Source organism: Chlamydotis macqueenii, chromosome 15 (genome assembly GCF_036417535.1).
Source record: "Chlamydotis macqueenii isolate bChlMac1 chromosome 15, bChlMac1.mat, whole genome shotgun sequence".
NCBI lineage: Eukaryota > Metazoa > Chordata > Aves > Otidiformes > Otididae > Chlamydotis > Chlamydotis macqueenii.
In genome coordinates, this window is record NC_141570.1 from 883273 (window position 1) to 905930 (window position 22658).

Consider the following 22658-nt stretch of genomic DNA (forward strand, 5'->3'; position numbering starts at 1 on the left):
CGCGTCACTTCCTCCCGCCAACCCGACGCTTCCGGCGCGGGCGCGGCCTATGGCGGCCGTGTTGCCATGGGCACGCAGCGCCCGCGCGCCGCGGCCATGGAGGGACCGGAGGCGGCGGGAGGGGGGGCCCTGAGCGGCGCCCAGAAGGAGAAGGTGCGGGGCCGGGCCGGGCCGAGCTGCGGGGCGGCGGCCGCGGCGGTAAAGGTACCGGTACCGGTGCCGGTGCCATCCCGGTGCGTTGTGTGTTGCAGCTGCGGGAGAAGCTGGCGCTGCTGCGGAGGGAGTACAGCGAGACCGTCAGCCGGCTGCGGGTGAGCGGGACGGGCGGGGGCCGGCGGCGGCGGGGCTCGGCCCGGCCGGGCGCGGCGGGAGGCGCCGGGAGGCCGGTCCCAGCCCCGCGCCGCCGTTGTGTCCGCAGCGGGCGCGGAGAGCGGAGCGAGCGCGGAGCCACGGCCCGGGCGCGGCGGCGGAAGGAGGCCGGCGGCAGCCGAGCCCCGCAGGTAGGAGGCGGCGGGCGGGAGCGGGCCGGCGGCAGCGCCCCGAGGGCCCCGCCAGCTGCCGTGGGCGCTGCCCCTTCTGTGCCCCCGCGGCCCGTCCTGCCGGGCCCCGCCGTCCCCCCCTCCACATCCCCGGCCCCCTCCCCGCAGCCGGCCCCTGCGGTGCTGCTGGAGCCTGGTGGGCGGTCACACCTCCCCTCCCTTCCCCTCAGCAGGTCTGCGGTGCTCCCGGATCCCCACTGTGGGATCCCCCCTCGCGCCCCTGGTTGTGCTGTGGTGTGTTTCTGGGACGGGACTTTGCCGGGAGCACTTTACACATGTGGGATTTTCCCCACAGGTTCTGTGGATAACGTATCTCCTAGTGCTGACAAACAGGAAACCTCTCGGTTACAGACTAAAACCTGCTCTGATCTGGGCACGGAGAAGAAAGCGTCTGTCACACGTAAACGCGTTCCTGAATTCTCCAGTAATGAGGCTGGCCTGCAGGACAGCTCCCAGGCAGAAAGCATACGGGCTAGCCAGGAAAGCCGGTACTATGGAACTGTTAAGCTTGCCGCTGAGGAGAAAAAAACCCAAACCGCCAGAAGCTTGATGAAGCTGAGGAGGCGGACGAAGGCTCTGGTATCAGAGAAAAGGGAGCCGGTGCGTGATGTGCATCTAATCAACGCTGATGAAACGGTGAAAGATCAGGTTGCCAGTACGGTGGAAGTTCGGTCACCGGTCTTCAGGCGAAGCAGTCTCTCTAACAGCCAGGAAAAGGCTCAAAGAGCAGCCAGAGCAGCACCTGTGCAGAGAGAAGGAAACGCTTTCACTCCTCCCGAAGCAGCGTTAGGAGCTGTACAAGACGCGCTTGAGGACAGTGTCCCTGCAGGAGCGCCTGAGCTGTCCCCCTGTGCGGCGAGGGACAGCAGCGATGTCTGGCAGCCCGAGTCCCCCGGTGCTGTGGCCACGTCTGGTGTCCGCGAGCCTGCAGGGCCGTGTTCAGAGAACGGTGACGCTGGTTTACTGGGCGCCAGTGGTGATGGAGGAAAAGAATCTTCCAATATAATAAAACAAACAGACGGTGAGAGTATGTGTGAAGATCAGGGAGAACTGCATAGGCTCTTGGATTTAATGTCAGAAAATGAAGTGTTGCCCACTGACGGAGACAGCGCTGTAACTAATGAGAGCAAAAGCCATGAAGAAAATCGAGGTGACACTAATAGCTTAAATCCCTTTTCTACAGAGCTTGCTCTGGGCATTGCTGAAAAACTGTTGGAGAATCAAGAGCTTGAAATTCAGTCAGGACTTTCTCCTTCAGAAAAGGTGACAGCTCCTGAAAGCGCACTGGACTCTTGCACGGTGGTTGAAGGGCTTCTCTTTCCGGTTGAATACTACGTCAGGACAACGCGGCGCATGTCTAATTGCCAGAGGAAAGTGGACCTTGATGCTGTAATTCTCAGCCAGCTGGGCAGAAACAAGAAAGGTCAGCGAAGTAAGGGCAAGCAGAAAGATGCAGATTCAGATCGTCCCTCCCAAGAAAGAGTTGAAAATGACTTGGAGTCAGGGGTCACGCCGTTCCCTTTTCTTGGTGATCCAGCAAATTCAAGTAGTCCTCAGAAATCTCTTCCTGTGTCCAGTGGCAGCAGCACGTCACTTGGATCGACTTCTCAAAACAGTGTCACTGGCACAAAGCGAGATCAGAGACGATCGCAGAGGAAACAAAAGGGAAGAAGAAAGTCCACTTGCAAACCCCCTGTGCATGAAGTGTCACAGGAACTTATAGAGAGTTTGGATCTCACAACACCCGGGGAAAGCAGTCTGCTGTCAAATGAGTGTCGGAGTGAAAAGGAAAACGGTGAGGCTAATCTGGAAAAATCCTCTTCGGATGAGAGAAGGCTGTCTGCTGCTGCAGCTCGTGCGTCTGGAGAGACGGAAGTGACTGGCGCTGCACAGCCAGTGAGTGCGCATCCTCCTCCTGCAGGAAGCCAAGTCCTTGGCAGATGCCGTAAGACGCGGTTAGAACAGGCGCAAAGCCCACTGCAGAACAGCGATTCCCTGCGCCCAGGGAACGAAACTTGTGCCAGCTATGCAGGAGGTCTGGAAGCGAACTTAAGTGCGCGTCAGGCTGATAAACATCCGGTGGAGGATGCTGAGAGTCAGCACGTGCAAGGAGCCTGCGGCGCTGAGCAGCTCCTCGCGATTCACGTCCCTCCACGCCGCTCCCTGCGTTCCTCTGCAAGACAGAGAGGCAGTCAAGTCTCAAAAGGTATTTCATCAAACACAGGCGCTCCCTGAAGCTGCAGCCCGCGAGCGTGCACTGCTCTTCATGCCCTGCTGTATTTTTTATTCAAGAAAATCTGATTTGGGTTAACTATTACTTTTTTAAAATAAGAGAGATTTATTTTTTTTTTAATTACATCATTGTGGTGCCCACGTTCCTTGAACAATTCCAGAAACTTCAGCAGAGTGGCGAGGAGTGAACAGCAGTGCATGGATGAGGAGCAGGGCTGAGAACTTCTTAAGCTGCTTTTGCTGTTGGAGAAATGTTGTGCTGTTGTGATTTTCCAGCAAATGGACGTAAATCTGTTTCTCCAACTAAGTCTGCATGTTAATGATTTATTATTTTTTTTCAGTGTTGAGAAGTGTGAAACACAGAGAGTAGCATTACAATCTGAGGGTCTGTGAATATTGTGAAATGGGAGAAAAACAAACTGAGCAAGCATTCGATCAGTTCTGGCAGTCTTTGCAGTGATATTTCAGCTGAAGCCTTGATGCAGAGCGATTGCAGAGTGTAATGTCTTTCCAGAAAAGTGCCACTTCTATGTGTTAAGAGGGATATGGCGGGGTTTTGGGTTTTTTTTGAATGAGTGACAGTCTGGGTGAGAGATTCTGAAACGGCTAGTTGCTGGTTATTTTATGATGCGCTGTTCTCATTGTGTTTTTCTTTGTCTAGATGAAAGCAAAAGAGGACGCAGCTATCCAAGGGGTTCAGAGAGTCCTGCTTCCCTTGCCCTCCCTGCTGTGGACCCCGATACTTGCGGCTCTCTCTTCTCCTTCCGCAGTCTCTCGTGGCTGGCCCACAGGCTGGGGATCAGAGACTTTGACTTACCGGAGGAGGAATTTGGACTACTAAAACTCGATAGATTAGAATCTTCCCCTGTGAATGACTTGGAGGTTTTTGTTCCTAGTGTGTTTGGAGATGGTGCAGCTTCAGAGGACACACAAGACGCACAAGTGAATCCAGAAGAAGAAAGACTCGGAAGTAATTTGATTTCACCTTTCAAAAAAGGATTGCCCGAGTTTCCTCACCTAGAAAGCCCAGCTTCCAAGAAGGAACTGTCCACCCATGAGCTGCTGTTTACTCCCGTGGGGACTGTCATAGCCGGTGCTCCCACTCAGACTGAGTCTCAGATTTCCTCTTCTGTTTTCCCCGTATTGGGCGCGACCCCAGCTGTTTTACCATCAGTAGGCAGTGAGGCCTTCCCCAGCAGCCCTGCTGTACCTCCCTCGCAGGCGAGCCTGCGTTCCTCCAGAAGGGCGTCTGCTCAGGTCGTGGAGGATGGGGAATGCAAAGACGCTGCCGTTCTGCTGCACTTGGACAGCTGCGGCGCAGGATCTGGTAGAAAGGAGGAGGGACAAGGTAGAACGTTTCCTTTAGAAGCTGAAAGAGGTCCTGATAATAAATCTGATGAGGCTGTGGCCTTGCAGAAGCATCAGACGTCAGAGAGCAAAGAGCAGAGATCTGGCAGAGCTTCTCCAGAACAGGTAACAAGCTGGCCTCTATGCCAAGGGTCCTAAGCCAGTGGTTTTGTGGGTGAATCCCCCTTTCCAGAGTCTCACGTGACTTCAGGGTGAAGCACCTCTTAGGGTGCTAGCCCTCTGCTTCTGCCTCCTTCTTGCAGGTGCTGAACGTAACTGCAAAGTTGAATTACCCTAAGTCTTTACTTGTTTGTACAGAAAAAAGAGGTAGCAGAACAGTTGACTCCGGTACTGCTTGATGGCCTGACGGAAGAGAGCCTGCAGCTTGTGTCAAAGCTAAAGGTGGGATAACCTTTATAATTGTTAATAATTATAAATTATAATAACCTTGGATAATTGTTTACTGAGTCAGTAGCAGCTCTTTAATACTGACTTTAACAGAAATGCCACAGAAAATGCTAGTTGAGCAAAACAGACTGCTGTCTAATTTGATCAGTTCTGTCTTCTTTTGTGGTAACGTGTGCTGAAAGGTTAGATTGCTGTGTATCTCCTTTTGACTGATAAAGGATTTCAGTGTTTGTTTCTGAATAATGAATGTCTAAGCACATGCAAATGTCTGAACAAACAGAACTGCTGCATCTTTCTTCAGCCCCAGGTAAAATGATCTCAGCCCTCGTACCCCTGTTGCCTGCCCTGTGGCTCCCATCACCGTTTCGGGCACTAGTAACCCAGAAAGGACTTTTGTTGGCAGGCAGGGAAGCAACTTCTGTGAGAAAGCCCACTGAGCTCCAAATGAGCTTGCCAGGGGCTGGATCACCTCTAGCTTTTCCAAAGCAAAGTGCAAAGTTTGGCTCCAGAAGCAAGCCTGGGGGATAGCATAACCAGCCAACGGCTGAAGCTGAAAACTTTTTTACAAGGGAGGAGAGAAGGCCCTTGCTTTGTTCGGTTTTAAACTCAGCCAGTGCTACTGCCAAGTCCTGCCTGCCGTTTGTGCCAGAAGGGAAGCGAGCTCGTGACTGCAGGTAGGTGGCACTTGGGCTTTGTTGGGGCTGTGCCACGGTACCCCCAGTCCTGGCCCAGCTCTGGGCTCTGCTCGTCCCCGTCGTTTCAAATGACACGTGATTTTTGTGAAGTGGGCCAATGTATTTGTTGCTCTGAGTGCCTTACTGGCACTTTACTCAAAATTAAACATCATGAGCATTAAGTTTTTCTGCTCAGCTGAATGTCAAGCATTTTTCTCAGGCTGAAGCTCCAGGTTAGATAACCCTGTCTAAATGAGCGCTGGTTTTTTTTGGGCAGGATTCTTCGAGTTCCTGTGCTGTGGATGTGAGTACCATGTGGTGGGAAGCAGCTGGCAGCAGAGAGCTGTGTGTGGTGACTGCTTGTGAGAATTCTGTCTCCCTGTGGAAACCTTTGCCATCCGACCGCTGGGGAAAGGTCTACACCTGGCAGCTTGGAGAGGTATGAGCACAATCCTTGTGCCAGTGTGTTAATTCCAGAGATACAAGGAGCTTGCAGTCTTGGGTGCAAGGTGAGTTCTTTAGGTGGCATACATTTGTCATTCCATCAGGCAGCAGAGGAGGAGGATTTGCGCTGCTGATGGAGAAGGTCAGTAGCTTGTATGGTCGCGTGTCATCTGCTGGAATTCGATACTTCATATACGGAATGGTGGCTGCACCACAGCCACTGATGTGTGCTGTTTCCCCTTACGCTCCCTGGAGACACATTTTTGTCTCTTATGTCAACGGGGATTGTTTAATTAGCTAACCAGTCAGCAGAGAGTTCAGCGGTTAATCCAAGTGTGCTTCTTCAGGGGGATCTGAAAATTTGTTCTGCTCCATAACGTTTTACTTGAAACACTCTAGAAAATGGGAATAAAGTCAAAGGGCCATTGTGGGTGACGCTGAAATCTTGTTTTGCTGTCACAGATTCCTGTCATACAGATCGTTCCTCTGCCGGACACCTGCAATCTCGTGTGTACAGCACTGGGAGATCTGGAGATTGGAGAAATAAGGTGTTGTGTTTATTTCTTACTCGTGCTTCGCACCCTGAGTAGCTGCAGCTTAGCTCTCACGTAGGGGTTGAAATTATCACCTACTAATGTGTCACTCTCTCAGTTGCTTTAACAGTTGGAAAATATGGAAGGGATTTCTGTAAATCAACTGTAAAGGCTTGCTTGTTCTCCCCTAGAGGTGGTAGACTGTTTAAACATATGCTTATTTTTATATGCTGGCATGTTTGAGTTATGCTGCCTTCTGTCATTAGGCGTGCTTTTCTCCTAATTTAGGCTCTTGCTTTATTCTTCTGAGAGTGACTCATTCAAGCAATCACTGGTAAAAACTGGAAATATCAGAGCTGTTCTTGGGCTAAAGGACAGGAGGCTGGTCAGCAGCAGCAGGACTGCGCATGAGCAGCAAGTGGAAATGGTATGGCTGTCGGAGACAGGAAGGTGAGTCTGCTGGCTTTGGGGTGGTCTCTGTGGCAGGTGGAAAAAAAGTGAGGAAACATCTCAGGTGTAGAAAAGTGTTGGGTTCCTCTTGCTTCTGGAGGCGTGCTGAGTACAGAACACTTGCTTATTATTTTGACTGCCTTTTCTCACTTGCTCATCCGCTGTTCAGGAGCAAGGACAGACAGACACTGATGCCCCCCGAAGAAACCGTTCTAGCTTTTGCTGAAGTGGAAGGCATGCGAGACGCCTTGGTTGGCACCACTGCAGTGAACAGCATTGTTGTTTGGTCAGTGCTTCCTTTGCAACTAAGTGATTTAGCTCGCAGGAGTAGGCGGTGGGCATAACAGCTCGCTGCAGGCGTTATGGAGGGGTGTTGGCTGGCAGCCGAATTGCCGGTGAAGTGGTAATTGTCTGGCACTTTAACTTCTGTCCAGTTGGAGAAACAGTGAATGAACTGTGCTGCTACAATTCCACTTGCTTTTGCATCGTATTCATTATGTCTCTTCCTGTGGCCTCTTCTCTTAGTTTGGTTTATGTGAAACCATTATGTCTGTCTTGCATAGCGGTGTAACTATGATTAGAAAGTACCAGACAGAGGGTGGAAATGCAGTCAGAATTCGTATTGTCACCAACTGCAGGAATCTGAGAACAGGCCAGCTGCTGAAGAAGATGCACGTTGGTTATTCCTACCCAGCTTCCATCTGCCATCGAGCATATTCCGACTCTGTACGTATGTGAAGTGCGGCACGCGGTTTATTCATGGACTGCACGGACTAACCGTGGTGGGGACTTAAAGCATTAGGGTTTCCAGAGCGGATTAAATACCAGCTCTGTTTAGATACACTGAAGATATGTCAAAGGAAAATAGGTCACTAGGAGAAATTAGCCGCGCTGGCTACCTAGAACCCTTGGCTTTCTGCAGTATGCTAATAAATGAGTGATGCATCAAAGCGTCTCCCAAAGCAGCAGCGCCCTGGGCGTGGGGAGCCGGAGTGCTGGCGCCCAGTGCTTGGTTAGTCTCTGTCGCTTCACAGGCGGGTAGCTGCCAGCGTGGCGATGGCACGCTGTCGGAGAACCGATGTGAGGTGGATATTGTTCACATACACCTCCCGAGGATCTCAGCTATTTAAAGCCAAGATTCACACTAATGACCCTTTCCCACGTGCTTCCACCTGTGCTGTGATTCCAGATGGATTTTTGTGGTTTGCCAAGGATTTTATTGCTCTCATTGAGCACTTAACCTTTTGGGACAAGAATGTCTTGTCCGATAACGACGGCTGGCGTCAGACTCTTTGGAGACCTCCTGAGAACGTCTGTCCCAGCGTATTTCATGCTGGCCTGTAGCTGTTCTGAGTGCCGCTGTTTTCATCTGTGCTGGTTTGCATGGAATTTTCATTAAATTTAGAAGCTAGGATTAAAATGAGGCCCAGAATTTTTACTGTAAAAGTCACCTCGTCCTACAGCAAGTTTAGCTTTTTCGGGCAGAAGGATAAGTGCGTAAATCTGTTGGGTCTCTGAGCTGTCACTGCTGTATTGCATCAGCCCTTATCGGTCAGCAGCTGCTTTGGTTTTTATCCAGCTGGATAAGGAAAGTAAACCGTTCCTGTTTTATCCAGTAAAAATAATGCATCACTGTCCATGGGACTTTGATTATCGAGAGAATGTAGCAATTAATTTTCGGAAAATTCCTTGGGTTTTTTCCCCTCTTGCTGTTGTTTTTAGTGATGTATTTTCCCTCTGTGTTTCAGGGCCTTCTGTTTGTTGTTTTAAGCCATCCACATGCCAAAGAGAGCGAGGCCTGTGGAAACCCTGCCTTCCGCGTGATAGCGTTCAACCCCAAAACAGCCAGGAGCAGGGGCGTGATGTTCTCCTCCCTCCCGCCTGGGCACACCGGAAGGCGAGTACCCCGGGGACGCTGTGAGCTGGCTTGGTGACTCCCTCGGGGTGGTTGTGGGGGGAATCGCGTAGCGAGCTGAGCAGCGCTGCCGGCGTGGCTCCGCTTGCCATCTTGCCGGAGATAAGGAGGCTGCAGTGTCGCTGCCGATTGTCCTGTTGGGAGGCTGGAATGGGCGAGGGTGTTGGCCGTTTCCTGCCCGCTTCCTGCACCCGCCTGCGCGCTGACCCCGAGCTCCCGGCCTTACCGCGCGGCAAGGGGCCGCGCTCGCCAGAGCTGCGCTGACGAGCGGGAGCGGTGATCTCCTGCGCGCTTTTGTCTGTCCGCCCCCACGAAGGGGTGGTGGACGTGCTGTGACTGGGGTCACCAGGCAGACTCCCCGGGCAGCCCTCTGAGGAAACCTCTGCACGTTCTGAGCCTCGGTGCTGTTAAAAAGCGCTCTGCGAGGTGTGTTTATCTTACGCAGCTGTTTGCAGCCAGATGACCTTTTCCTTCCTGTGTCTCGCATTTTGAAGACTAAGCTGTGCAAGGCTCCGTCTTGCAACATGCTTAGACCCATCGTTGTGCTTCCCGTGCGCACAAGTGTGGGCGGGCTGAGATCTTGGCTCCCTGCACAGTTTTCGTTTGTGCTGGGAGGCTGCGGGGGGATTGCCCGGACACTCCGTGTCTCGGTGCACTAAGATACGCTGCGTAACGTGGCCTGGCTTCCTGCAGTTGCCTTAAGTCTGCTTGTTCATTTTCTGCGCTAAAAGCCATCTAGCTGTTAAGAAATGACGCGATCGTGCTTCGGCAAGCGCACCGCAGCACCGTGACCCTTCTGCCTGCTCCCCAGGTACCTGGAGGGTGACGTGCGGGACGCCGCAGCCGCAGCCGTGCTGTCGTCGGGCGCCGTGGCGGTGTGGGACCTGCTGCTGGGGCGCTGCACGGCGCTGCTGCCCCCGGGCCCCCCGGCCCCCTGGGCGCTGGCCCGCTGGGCCCCCGCCGCCGCCTGCCTGCTGGCCGGCCGGCGGGACGGCACCGTCTGCCTCTACCGCTACCGGCAGCCGCAGGTCGGAGCGGCCTGACGGAGCACCGGGGGGCGAGGGGCCGCCGGTAACGGGGGGGGTGGGGTTTGGGGGGGGGGGGGGGGGCTCCCGGGTGTGTGCGATGCCATTAAACGTTGTGTGCTCTGGAACGACTCCCTGCCTGCTGCCGCGCCTTGGGGCTGCCCGGGGCGGGGCTGGGGGCGGGCTCTCCCCGCGGCGGGGCGGGGGGGCGCTGCCCGGGGCGGGGGGGCGCTGCCCGGGGCGGGGGGGCGCTGCCCGCGGGGCTCCGCCGGCACCGCTGTGCGCGGCCTCCAGCCGCCAGGGGTCGCTGCGGCCGCCCCGCCCCGCGGCGCGCGGGGGCCGGCGGTAGCGGCGCGGTGCCCGCCGGGAAGAGGTGACCATGGCGGCCCGTGTCCTCTCGGCCTGCGTCCGCCGCCTCCTGCCCCGGCCCGCCCCGCCCGCCCCGCCCGCCCCGCCCGCCCCGCGGCCCGCCGCCCTCGGCACCCTCTGCGCCCGCCGCCCGCCGGCCCCGCACTGCGCGGCCCTGCCGCTGCCGCAGCCGCTGGCGCAGGTAAGGCCCGGCCCGGGGAGGGGAAGGGCGGGGAGGGGGCGGCCCGGCCCGGCCCGGCGCTGCCCGGCGCTGCCCGGCGCTGCCAGCCGCGTCCCCGCTCTCTTGCAGGTGCCGCGGGCGGCCTGGCCGCCGTGCCGCCGCTTCTCCGAGCTGCCGCCCCTGACCTTGGCGGACATCAAGGACCGCGTCCTCTACGTCCTCAAGCTGTACGACAAGATCGACCCGGAGAAGGCGAGCGGGGCCGGGGGGCGGGGGGTGCCTGCGCCCGGAGCCTCGGCGGGGCCCGAGCCTCGGCGGGGCGGGCGGGGCGGGGGGGAGGCCAAAGGCTCCGGTTTAACCCGCGGGTCCTGCTCCGGGTTCTGCCGAACCCAAATGGCTGCGGCCAAGCGATCGCCGGCTTTTCTTCCCCTAGCTCACAGCTGAGTCGCACTTCATGAAAGACCTGGGTTTGGACAGCTTGGACCAAGTGGAAATCATCATGGCTATGGAAGACGAATTTGGTAATTCAGAGCTGTGCGTGCTCGCGTTCCTCGCTGCCTTTTTGGGGTAACCCTTAAGCGCAGCTGTAGCGAGCAGGTATTGGTGCTTTTCTGTGCTTAATAGCGTTGACTTTTCTCTGAGGTGACGCAGAGAAGGTCATGCAGTTCTCGGTCAGTGAGAGTGCGCACTGGTCGCACCGGCGGGAGTCAGGAGAAGGCAGCCGTCATCCGCTTCTGAGCTCGGTCCCTCGCGCTTTCCTGGGCCCCGCTGCCTGCTGCTCTGCCCGCGCCCTCCCGCGCACCGCCCCCCGTGCTGCTGGGGAGGGGAGAGCGGGGCGGCAGCGGGTGTTACGCTCAGCATGCGGGCTGTATCCGTGGCGGATCTTGGGTCCTGCTTGTGAAATCACAGATATTCCCGTTTCTTCCTCACCAGAATTTTTTCATCCTCATTACTCAATGCTGTTGGGAAAAAAGCAGTGTTTTTTCCTCATTACATTATATTCCAAGTTTCTTTTTACTTCATTTTTGGGCTGCTTCACGCTTTCATTCGAAGCTCGTACGTTCTGGAGTGCGTGCCTGATTTGTCGCCCTGGGCCGCGATGTCCCGGGGGCCGGGTTATTCCCCGAGGCCCAGGCGGAGGTTTCGCACTCGGAGCAAGTGCTGGCGCTGTGCGCGGAACCCCCTTGCTGCGTACCCTGGCTGGGGCGCTGGTCTGTGGTCGTCCGTTTCCCGGAATGTATTTCTGACCAGTTCCACCGCCGAGAGCCCCTGCGCTCCCCGCCCAGGCTGCGGCTCTGCGAGCGCTGCCGTGCTGCCTCCGCCGTGTCCCTTACCCGGAAGCGGCGTCGCGTGGGGCAGGGCGCAGGGGCAGCTCGGCGTGGCGATGAAGCGCGGGCTCTGGCCCAGCCAGCCGCCCCTGCCGAGCGCGGGCGTCTGCGCCAGCCCTAACTGCTTCCTTCAGCCTCGCTCCTCTTTCCGTCGCTTGGGGCTGAATACGCGCACTCTCTTCCAGGGTTTGAAATTCCTGATGGAGACGCGGAAAAGTTAATGTGTCCGCAGGAGATTGTAGATTACATTGCAGATAAGAAGGATGTTTATGAATAAAAGCGGATCTTCAAAGCCGGGTGAGTAGCAGCGTGCTGCTGCCAGCGTCTCGGGCAGCGACGCCGCACGCGGGGTGCACGGCAGCGTGAGGCACGGCAGCGCCCTGTGGCTGCGCGGCGGGCGGGCGTCCGGCGAGGCCGGCAGGGAGCCGGCAGCCGCGCGGTGTGCGCGAGGAGGGCGCTGTATGCGCCTTTTCCCGAGGTGCCTGCTGCTGGAGGGGGGACGCGGAGTTCGGTGACCCTCCGTCGCGCCCTGCGTGGCACTTGAGGCGCTCGGGTTCCCTGCACGTCGTTTAGTAGACGGTGAGTGGGCTTCGGTCAGGGAAATCCGTCCTTTCGGTGCCCCTGGGCCCCGCGCTGGGCGAGCGCCGAGGGAGGTGTGTGGTAGCACAGCTCCAGCTGCCCGCGGCAACCGCTTCCTCCGGAGGCGGCAGCCAGAAAGGAAATGGGCAGGAAGGGGTTATTGGAGCGAGGGCCCTGGGCGCGGGGCTGCGGGGAAATGAGCGGTGGCCTCAGGGCAGCCCCGTTCCTGTTTGCTCTGCACGTGCGGGGGGAGCTGTGCCCCTTCGCTGCGCGGAGCCGAGGCCAGAGCCCTGGCGACCCGAAAGGCCTGCGGGCTCCGTACCCGCCTGCTTCTGGTGCTCGCCTTGTCTGGTCCCCGCCTGACCCGCTTGGGGGCCTTCAGATGGTCGTTCTCGGCTGGTGACGTACTAACTGTGTGGGGTTTCTTCTTTTCTAGCAGGAGCTGTCTGCACCACCAGGCCTGGGCTGGTGTCGGCGGGGATGAACGTGAGCACACGTGTGCCGTTGCTGCTGCCATCGGGAAGTTGTACGGGGACGCTGTATTTAAATCTGTCTGAATGTGTTGTCCTTTACAAACAAGAAAAAAAGGAATAAATATCTAAGACCACGTAGTGGTGATGGCTTTTCCCTTGCACTGTGGCAGCGCGCAGCGTGCGCGGGACGCGTCGTGATCAGCACCCACCCTGGGAACGCCCTTCTCTGAGCCGGCGCCGGTGGGGCCGTTGCCCCACGGCACGGAAGCGCCGTCTGCGCGTGCGGCGGGGGCGTTTGTGGGTCTGGCGGGCTCGGAGCCCCTCGCAGCGTTCTGCTGTTCCTCCTCCCTGCAGCACCCGTGGGGCTGGTGCCGCCATGCCCGAAGCCGGGAGCGTGGTCGCTCTGCTGGCTCTCGCAGCTCTGGTACCCCCCGCTGCTGCCCGTACGGCTTCTCCCGTCCGCGCTGGCGAAAACAAGCCGGCTCCCCTGGACAGGCTGCTGCTCTCCCGATGGGAAATAACGGGAGGAGCGACCGTCCTGCTGCGGAACGGCGAAGTGGCAGCGGTGTTTCTGTAAGCCCAGCTCAGCGCAGGCAGCTTGCTTTAGCTCTCCCCCGGGACAGGCAGAAGTTGTGTCTGGCCCTGCGGCGTTTTCCCTCGCAGCCCAGAGTCGCTTTCCCGTGCCGAAGAGCCGGGAACGCGTGGCGGGACCGTGTGCCCTCCGGCCATCGGCCAAGGGAGCCAGGTTTGCCGCTGTGGCTCGGGGTGCCGGAGCGTGGCGTGGGCACCCTCGGGCACTGTGCTCGGCCTCTCGGGCCCCGCGGTGCCCGGCGCCCGGCCGGGTGCCCCCTGCTTTGGCTTTCGCCTCGGGTGAGGCCGCTGCTGCGCCCGCTCCCCCCCGGACGGTTGAACGTTTTTGGAAGGAACTGCCGAGGGGCGCCGCTCGCTCTGACGGCCGCGCCCGGGGAATTTTCGAGGCGTCAGCTCAGAGCGGTCGCTCTGCCACCCGGGCGCGACGCTGCGGTCACTCGTGGCGTGGCCCCGCGTGGAGGAGCCGCAGCCGGGCCGGCTTTGCCCCGAGCCGCGTCCGAGGCGGAGCCGCCGCGGGGACCGCGGGGTGCGGGACGGCGGCGGCTCCCGTGCGGGGTGGGAGCGTTCGCGGGAACCCCCCCTCCCGCAGAGGAGCGGGGCCGGGCCCAGCCCAGTCCCACCCCGCGGCCCCCGGCCCCGCACCGGGAGCCCCGCACACGCAGAGCCGGGGCGGGGGGGGGTGGGGCCGTCCGGGTGGGAGCGGCGGGGCCGGGGCCGGTGGGGCGGGACCGGGCCGGGGGCTGCGGCTTCCCCGGCGCCTCCGCCCTCGCCGCAGCGGGGGGGGAACCGGGCGGGGGCTTCCTGCGGCCCCGGCAGCGCCATGGAGCGGCCCCGGCACCGGCTCCGGCTCCGGCTCCCGCGGCTCCCGCGGCTCGTGGCCGCCGCAGGTGAGGTCCGGGGCCGCCGCTTCCCCCCCCCCACGCGGGGCCGGCGGGCGTGGGCAGGGTCGGGGCGGGGGGGGGGCGGGCTGCGGCGGGGCCGGCACCGGCCGCGGGCGGGTCTGGGTCCGCGGTTGCGCTGGGGCGGGGGCTGCTCGGGGGCAGCGGGACCCGGCTGGGTGGGCTCCGCGCCCCCCCGTGCCACCGGCCCGGGCGGCTCCGCGGCGGCGCAGGCAGCGGAGGAGGACGAGCGCGGGAGCCCCACGGGGCGGTGTCCCGGAGCGGGGCCCGAGGGGCTGCCGGTGACCCCGGCCCCCCTCTCCGCCCGGGGAGCGGCCGCTGCCGCAGCGGGGACGCGCAGCGCAGCCCCGGGAGGCGCGGAGCCGGCGCGGGGCGCTGCACGTGGGTCGGGTTTGCCGAGGCGAAGGCCGGCGGTTCCCAGCGGGGTCTGGGCCGTTCCCGAGCGCCCCCTCCGCAGCTCCCGGGGGCGGCGGGGGCCCGGTGCCAGATGCCCTCTCCCCTCTCTCCCCAGTGCTGGTCGAGTGCTGCGCCTGGCTTTGCCCCGGCCTGGGCACGGGGACAGGCCCTGTGCCGGCCACCGCCGTCCCCTGCCAGCGCTGCCGGACAGGTACGGCCGTGGTGGGCCCCACCCGCGCGCCGCGCTTCGTCCGTGGCACCGTGTGCCGGCCACGCGTGTGGGTGCCGCGTTGGGCCCAGGGCAGCGAGCTGGCAGCTGTGGGGTGCTGGCCGAGGGTCGGCCCCGCTCAGCATCCCCTCGCTTCTGCCTCTGCCCGTAGACCCGGAGCGAGGAGCTGGCACCACGCGGGCGCCAAGGCCGGGGGCTGCAGGGCAGCTGTGGACAGAGGCTGAGCTGCTGCCCTTCCCTGGGACCCCCACTGGCACGGCCGAGCCCCCCGGCACCCAGGGGAGCCCCGGAAGCCTCCAGACAGGCGGGGAGGGGACGGAGCTGGCGACACAGGATGAAGCAGCCACTGAGCACCCAGGGGTCCTGCTCTCTGCGGGCGCCTCTGGGGTGACCAGTGTGGGGGCCCCAGCCTCTGTGGAGCCGGGCACAGCTCCTGCTGCCAGATACCCCCCTGGGACTGACCCCGTAGGAAATGTGACGGCGGAGGGTGCCTCGACCACACAGGGGACCCCCTCGCCTTCACTGTCCTCTGCGACGGGGTCGTGGGGGTCCCTCAGCATCCTGCCGGGATGGAGCCCCGTGGGGGACACACTGGTGCACAGCCGGAGGGGCTCGCATGGCCCCTCATCCCCAGAGCCGCGGGCTGGGGAGGGCCTGGCTGCCACTGTCCCGCTGGGTGACATAAGCCCAGGGACTCGCCTGGGCGTCACGCTGGCCACGGACAGCCCAACACCAGGGACAGTCGGGACGTCACCCTTTGTGGGGGGGCTGCAGAGTCTACTGACCCCCACGGCAGGGGGGACAGCAGGGCCAGGGCTGGCAGGGGGCCGGGGCTCTGACTCCCGCCGGTGGCATGGGACAGATGTGGCCTGGCAGGGTCCCCACTCTGTCCTTCGCCCCTCTCTGCTGTCCCTGGAGGCTGGTGGCCGCGGGGGTCCTGTGGCCAACACAGCCCAGCCAGCCATGGGGACAGACCCCACCTTGCTCCCTGCTGGAGGCAGGGGTTCAAATCTGCCTGTCCTCGCCACCGTGACCAGCACCCCAGGCCCAGGAGGAGCCCTGGACCCGACCACGCGGATGCTGGGGCCACCCGACACAGAGGGTCCCCCTGAGCACAGCCACGTCCCCCTGGACCAGACCTGGCACCCCTCAGCCGTGCCAGTGTGGCCCCCTGCCTCGGTGGCCCCAGGCAGCGTCACTGCGGCGCAGAGCAGGGTGCCATACACCAGCCCAGGGTCCCCCCGCGTCCCCCTGTCCCCACAGCCTGCCCGAACTGGTGTCTCTGCAGTGCCCACGTCACTGACCCCACAGCCGTCCCCAGGCACCAGCCGGGGCGTCCTGGGGCTCGGCCCCACTGCAGGCACCCCCCTGGCAGGGCTGTCCCCAGGGCCCTGGCTGCCCCACACGGGCTCGGAGGGGGATCCTGCTGAGAGCTCCCAAATCCTGGGGCGGGCTCCGGTGGGGGTGAGCGAGGCCGGGCCCTGGGCAGGGAGTGCCCCACCGAGCTGGCACCCGGGCAGCCTGGTCCCAGCCCCTGGGGCCCCCCGGCAGCCGGCTCCGTCCCAGCCTGCGTCTTTCCTGGGGCCGACCACCGCTATCGGCGTCACCACCGCCACCACTGTCACTGCCACGGCTGTGACTGCCGCCGCCGCCACCACGGCCACAGGCAGCTCAGCATTGCTTGAGGACGCGGGGACGGTCATGCCGGAGCCCAGGGCTGCGGTGTTGCAGGGGGATGCGGCAGGGCTGACGTGGGGGCCCCCAACCCATCTGCCCACCGTGGTGCCAGGGCCCCCCCGGCAGCCCACCGATCTCCCCGGGACCCTGGGCCATCCTGGGGGCCCTGGGTCCCCCCCAGCTGCGGGGGACGCAGACCTGGTGCAGCCGTCGAGCAGCCCCGGAGGGGGGCCGGATGCTGACACCCCCCGAGCAACGCCAGCCCCGGCCCCGGCAGGCAGGGCCCCCCGCGTGTTCATCGTGGAGGATCAGCCGCCCCTCCTGAGAGGTGGGTCTGGGGGCTTTGGGACCCAGGAGCCATTGGCTTGTGGTGGGGGGGGTCAGTGGTGCCCCCAGGCACGCAGTGCGGGGCCCTGCCGTGCTGATCCCCGTCCCTCCGCAGCATCCCTCCTCCGCGTCCCCTGCCAGCTGGTGCTGGACATGAGGTTCGTCCCCGCCCTGCAGGACCCGGGGTCCCGCGAGCACCGGGCTCTGCTGCACAGCTTCAACCGGACGGTGAGTGCGGGTCAGGGCTGCCTGGGGTGGGGGAGTGCGGCCGTGGGTGCCGCCCTCCGCCGCGCTCAGCCTCCTCCCTGCGCAGGTCGCGCCCCTCTTCACATCGGTGCCCGGGTTCCTGCGCCTGGAGGTGACGGGGATCAGGTAGGTGTCTGCGCGGCCCCGCAGCGTGCGGGCCTCCCTGGCACGGGCCGGTGCGGGGAGCGTCACGTTGCGGGGGCCACGGCAGTGCTGGGGTGCGGTGCTGGCCCTGGACTGGCCGGGGGTGTCCCCGCAGGGAGGGCAGCGTGGTGCTGGACTACGACGCCCTGTTCGCAGCGGAGCGGGTGCGGGCGCCGGGGCTGGGCGCGCTGCTCGACGCCGCGCTGGGCTCCGGCGGCGCCCGGCCGGGGCTGGCGGTGGGCACTGCCCCCGTCCTGCGCAACGTGGCTCTGGGTGAGTGCGGGGCGGGCAGGGGGCTGCGGGGCCACCGGACCCTCCCGTGGGCCCCCGGGTGGGGTCGCAGGGCGGGCAGGTGCCTGGCCCCGCTCTCCGCTCGGCGGGGAGGAGGCGGCACAGCCGGACCACCCCCCCCGGTCCCTGCAGAGCGGCTGCCGGACCCCTGTGCCGAGCTCTTCGCCTGCCGGCCCGGCTTCGCCTGCGTGGCCGGGGCGGGCGGGAACGCCACCTGCACCTCCCTCTGCCACCGCGACTACTGCAAGAACCACGGCATCTGCACCCACGGGCCGGAGCGCGGGCCCGTCTGCCAGTGAGTGTCCCCGGGACCGGCCGGGGGGGGGGGACACGGGACCGTGCTGTCCCCCCGCGGCTGATGGCCCCCCTGGCGCAGGTGCCCCGTCGGCAGCGATTTCTGGTTCGTGGGGCTGCGCTGCGACTACCGCGTGACGCGGCAGAGCCTGCTGGGCGCGGGCGCCGGGGTCCTGCTCAGCATCGTGCTCCTGGGCGCCGTCCTGGCCGCCGCGGCCTTCCGCCGGTTCAAGGCTCTGCTGCTGGAGGCCAGGGCCGACCAGACCCGCAGCAGGTGGGGCGCGCGGGGGCCCGGGGCTGGGGTCCGGGGTGGCCCTCGAGTTGGGGATGCCCCTGCCTCTCCCCGGGTGGGTGACGGAGGGCAGCGCCCCACGCGTGGGTGCTGCGTGGCCCAGCCGGGGTCGGGGAGAGCCGGGCTCGGCAGGGTTGGGCGCGGGCTGAGCTCTGCCGAGAAAAACACACTGGGGCGGCTGATAGCGGGGACGGGAGGTGCTGGGGCGGGGGAGAGCACGTACGAGGCCTGGGAGCCGCTGGTCCCAGCGCCTCACGGAGCCACGGCCGTGCCCCTCGGCTGGCTGGGGATGGCCACGTGGCCGTGTGGCCATGTGGCCATGTGTCCATGTGGCCGTGCCAGCAGTTCGCGGCGCCCCGGGGATGCTGGCAGCCCCTCGCTGGCCCTGGGGAAGCGGCGTGCAGGCAGGCGGGGAGGTGGCTGGGTGGGCCGTGCCGCCGTGCACTCCCTGCGGTGGCGAGATGCAGGAGATGTGCTGATGAACCCCCCAAAGCCTTGGTCCTGCCCCCCCACCCCCACCCCGAGCCTCCCATGGGGAAGCTCAGGGGCCATCTGCCCACGTGCGCCGGCTGTCCAAAGCGGCTCTGGGCGCGCCGGGATCCGTGCTGTCCTGGCCCCGCTGCCCTCCTGGCCAGGGGTTCATCGTGTGCCGCGGGAAGCGTTCCCAAGGACGCCACCCCCACAGCTGCGGGGCTGCGGCCAGATGCTGCTCAGTGTCGAGGGGTTTGCCCCACCCAGGGCGCGGGGCTGGGCCCTGCCCTGGTGACGTGAAATTTGGGTGGAAACCTGCGCTTGCAGTGCGGTCCCCGGGGCCACGCGTGCGTGTGCACGTGTCGCAGCCGCCCTGCCGTGCCCGCAGCTACCGGCGGTTCTGCCGGCTGGACGACGTCTCAGCCCAGTACTGGTCGCGCTCCTGGCTGCCCTCGGCCAGCTCGCTGGACAACCCGGCCTTCAGCAACTCGGAGGAGCTGCTCCACCTGCAGATCTTGGACAACGGCTGCTGCGGCTGCCGGGAGGGCTCTGGCACCGCTGACGGCTCCAAGCAGCGTCCCGCGCCAGCCGCCCGCCCCGACTGCCGGCCCAGGTAGAGGGTGCTTTGCCGAGCCCGCGTGGGGAGGCCCCGACTTGAATTTACTCAGGGGTGAAGCAGAGAAGCGAGAGGGTCTGGGGGCACAGCAGCCTGCCCCAGCCCCTCTGTTTTGCAGCCACGTGCTGGCCGCCCTGCGCTTACCGACAGCACTGGGCAGCTTTGCACCGCAGCATCCTCAGGTGTCCAAGGAGAAATAGGCGGTTTGGGTTTTTTTCCCCCACTTACGTAAGGAGCTTTGTGCGATGGGGACTGGTTTAACAGCAGAGGGCTCAGATCTGCAGGAAACAGCGTGGCTGTGTGCGCGCGTGAGAAAGCTTTAATCAGCTTCCAGGGGTGTAAATGGAAAAAGGGCCCTGGAAGCTTCCTGTTTCACGAGCAAAGGGGCCACCCCCCCGCGGGCCCAGGCTGCTCTATCAGCCACAGCTTTTACCCCCCCTCCCTCCCTTGTGGTTTGTGATGAATTCTCTTCCCAGTTTCCATTACGACTGGGACACCAGCTCCAGCAGCATGAACGATCCCATGGTGGACTCGGGAAAAGCCAGCGATATCTCGGTGTCCAGCTGGCCCATGGAGCCCAGCCAGTGGGCACCCTTTCCCCTCCTGCATCAGCTCTCCAGGCAGCGAACGGTGAGCAGAGCGTGCCCTGGAAGGGGCCATGCCTGCTCCATCGCCCGGTGGGGGCGCAGGTGCCCACGGCTGCGCCCTTTCTTCAGCCCCGGGAGGGTGACGGGGTGGGAGCCTCCGAGGGAAGTGGCGGGAGCCATCGGCTCCCTCCCGGCCAGAGGCGGCTGCTCCGGGTGGAGTACGAGACTGCGCACCTCTCTCCACAGCACAGAGCCCGGCGGCCGCACTCCTACTGCGAGGGGATGGAGCTGGGCACCCTGGAGAGGAGCTGGACAGCCTGAAGGCCGCAGAGCGAAGTACAGGCAACAAGGTTCAGCTTTTAAAACCAACCACATTTTATTTCCACGTAACAAGCTCAGTGAAGGAATTTCAAACACTTTGACAATACAATCAACGCAGGGGTGATGTCAGTTCCGCTCGAGGCAGGGTCCCGAAAGACCATGCCAGCGTTTTCACCGCTGCTTCGGACCAGACTGCAGAAGCCAGCTTTGGCTTGGGACAGCGTATTTCATCGTAAGTAGTTACAGAGAAGTGTCTAGTAACACACAATGCTGGCATCCAACAGAGTTAATGACTTACATCCGGCAATTTGAAAATAAAGTCTAACAGACTGTGAAGTCACATCATACTATGTACATACATGGTCTGCCCTACAGCCGTTTCAGAACAAGCTAAGCCACTGTGAAAAGTGAGATACAAAGTAAGCGCTGCTGCATTGTTCATCATGATTAATGTAAATGAGGTATAAATTTAAACACCAGTACGTTTTAAGCATTAAAGTTTATTTTCCAAAATGCTCTCCTTATTTGCAAGTGTCCTCTTGAACATCTAGCTGGGCACAAATGGTGGGGTCCTTGGAAAGGGGGGCAGTGGAAGCCTACCGAGGGCGAGGGCAGCGGCATCCAAAGGTGCTCGAATAGAGAAGGGAAAGCAAGCTGCGGTTTTCTACACTTAGACTCTCATCTCATAGTGGGCACGTCGAGGGGTATTTTTGCTAGAATAAAATGCAGATCTGTTCATAAAAAAATCAAGTTTGCTAAAAGAAAAATCAAACTATGGGAATACAGAGCTATCATATCGTTCGGTATTTTCATTGATAGAAAACAGCCTACAAATAAAGTCACAAAAAATAGACAGTTATATGCTGAGCAGCCAAAAACATCATGATTTATTAATATCTGGAGAAACTTCATAATTCAAACACAACCAAACTGTACATTTTACAATCACATTCTATTTGTAAACAGTTAAAAGCCACTGACTTCTTTTGCATCTTCGGACACAAACAGTTAGAATCAAGGCAATGAAATGATGGCGATTTCTGCACTGTTAAAATTTTTACCCTTGCCTAGTCTTGCACTCATGGACTAAACAAGCATTATATAATACCTTTTGTGGCAAAAAGATGTAACTCGTTACTTTTGCAAGAAAGTATTTGCGAGAACTTTCTGAACATTTAAAACTTTTATACAACAAACAATTCTGTAAGCCCAATAACTTGGTTACAGTATGCATAGTTACTCAGTTCGGCTTTAAGGTACGACAGTTAACGTTACGCAGTCACAAGAGCAGAAACAGAGCCACTCGATGGGATTACAAAAGAATCGTATAACTACAGGTTATTAGCAAACCACCACCACTCACTAATAAAAAGACAGCGTCAGAAAGCAGAATGTCAAACTCCAGCTTGAAGCATTTTTTTTTTTTTTTGGCAGAGAAAAGTCTTACAGAGCAATAAGTATTATCAGTGCTAAAAGTTGAGTTTTTTTCCTATAAGAAACTACAAGGAGTTTTTACTGGGGAACTGGTTTTCCTGAGAGCCATGCTCTTTGATTTAGGATACAGGAATAGAAAACAAAAGGACATGGCCAAACACTGTTCATTATTCCCAGAGATAGAAAGCATCTTTTTCATTCTCAATTTTTTTTTTGTCTTTTTAAAAATTTTTAAAATGATGGAAGAGTAAACATTTTTCTCAAAAAACAAAAAAAATATTCTGTAAACAAGAAGGTGCCAACACGGGCACCCCCAAAACAAAATTGAAAGCCTATTGAAAGTGCAGGACCCCCCTGGCTTGCAGGCTGGGTTGCAAGTCACAGCTGTGGCCACAGTTTTTTAAACTGTAGAGCTAAATTCTTTAGTTTTATACATGAAAAAACTGGTGCAATACTTTCATTCATAATCCTAAGTCAGTATCATAACTTGATCTTTAAACGCCACAATACCACAATAAGGTAGGCATACATCAAGGCATAGTAGAGAGCGCACACTGTTTGTTAAGAACATCCTTGAGTAAACATTTACACGTGAACTGCTGCCTCCCCGATATTGCCGATTGGACAGAGAGAACATCATTCAGTGCAAAGTTAAAAAAGCTCATACTCCAACATTATCAGCAAAATGCAAAAAAAAAAAAAAAAGGAATTCAAAGAATAAACATGATGAATATACACAAATGAGCTCATTCCAAGCAGTTTTCTATGGATAGCACTATCTGGAAGTGTAAATATATACTTTTTCACATTATAATATTGGCCTGCATGATTCAAGTATTCAAACTGATATGTTTTGGGCTAAAACAAAGTGGAAAATGTGCAGAAAGTAACTGTTTCCACAGGTGACCCCCTCGCTGTAGGTGAAAAGTCCAAATTAGTGCTGCTTTGTTACGTCTTGAGGTCACAGTTTTAGTTGAAAAAAGTAAAAGGTTACATGGACTCTCCACCTCCACCTAGGTGGTCAACAGAAAGGAAAGCGTTGATGGGGGATGGGCTGCTAATTCCCCTGGTGTCATTGCTGCTCGGGGCGCCCCAGAGGCTCGTGGAATAGTTGGGGCTCCCCCAAAGTGAAGTGCCATGAAGGTCTCCACTGCTAGTTCCCGACAGCCCAGCACCATTCCAGTGATTTAGATCATTACGGTTTGAGAACGAATGGGAACCGTCAATGGATCCGAGTCGGTTCTGGCTGGATCCCAGAGATTGCCAGCCAGGAGACGGAGTCAGAGACTGGCCTTGTGCAAAGAAGCGACTGATCTCCTCTTCACTGGCAAACTCGGCAAGAATAGTAGTGTTCCCTAATACACACC

General features: G+C 60.0%; 4 protein-coding genes across 13 annotated transcripts in view; 3 read left to right on the top strand and 1 right to left on the bottom strand.

The window, feature by feature from the left end:
- The first annotated feature begins 85 nt into the window (after positions 1-85).
- PALB2 (partner and localizer of BRCA2) lies at positions 86-9625 on the top strand. The gene is made up of 13 exons (XM_086759768.1): positions 86-153; positions 252-311; positions 419-500; positions 835-2745; positions 3433-4244; positions 4437-4520; positions 5478-5639; positions 6107-6192; positions 6466-6627; positions 6797-6913; positions 7266-7353; positions 8376-8524; positions 9354-9625. The coding sequence occupies exons 1-13, from the start codon at positions 97-99 to the stop codon at positions 9583-9585; spliced, it is 4002 nt and encodes a 1333-aa protein (XP_086615894.1). The 5' UTR covers positions 86-96; the 3' UTR covers positions 9586-9625.
- A 306-nt stretch (positions 9626-9931) lies between these two features.
- Positions 9932-12610, top strand: NDUFAB1 (NADH:ubiquinone oxidoreductase subunit AB1). The gene is made up of 5 exons (XM_086759785.1): positions 9932-10117; positions 10226-10348; positions 10530-10617; positions 11610-11721; positions 12440-12610. Exons 1-4 carry the CDS (start codon positions 9947-9949, stop codon positions 11699-11701), a joined length of 474 nt encoding a protein of 157 aa, XP_086615911.1. The 5' UTR covers positions 9932-9946; the 3' UTR covers positions 11702-11721; positions 12440-12610.
- A 1243-nt stretch (positions 12611-13853) lies between these two features.
- On the top strand, positions 13854-22000 carry LOC147598792 (uncharacterized). 2 transcript variants are annotated; one of them, XM_086759959.1, is made up of 12 exons: positions 13854-13954; positions 14478-14573; positions 14743-16596; positions 16711-16823; positions 16909-16967; positions 17101-17258; positions 17409-17571; positions 17653-17844; positions 18722-18946; positions 19426-19579; positions 19783-19886; positions 19976-22000. In XM_086759959.1, exons 1-11 carry the CDS (start codon positions 13888-13890, stop codon positions 19855-19857), a joined length of 3156 nt encoding a protein of 1051 aa, XP_086616085.1. In that variant the 5' UTR covers positions 13854-13887; the 3' UTR covers positions 19858-19886; positions 19976-22000. The 2 variants fall into 2 exon arrangements, with proteins under 2 accessions (XP_086616085.1, XP_086616084.1); XM_086759958.1 differs by having other exon boundaries at positions 19783-22000.
- TNRC6A (trinucleotide repeat containing adaptor 6A) overlaps positions 19888-22658 on the bottom strand; it is a 50613-nt gene continuing 47842 nt past the window's right edge. For all 9 annotated transcript variants that reach the window (XM_086759955.1, XM_086759952.1, XM_086759951.1 and 6 more), the window contains one exon: positions 19888-22657. In XM_086759955.1, the coding sequence (XP_086616081.1) occupies positions 22282-22657 (376 nt within the window). In that variant the 3' untranslated portion in view covers positions 19888-22281. The remainder of the gene's footprint in view (position 22658) is intronic.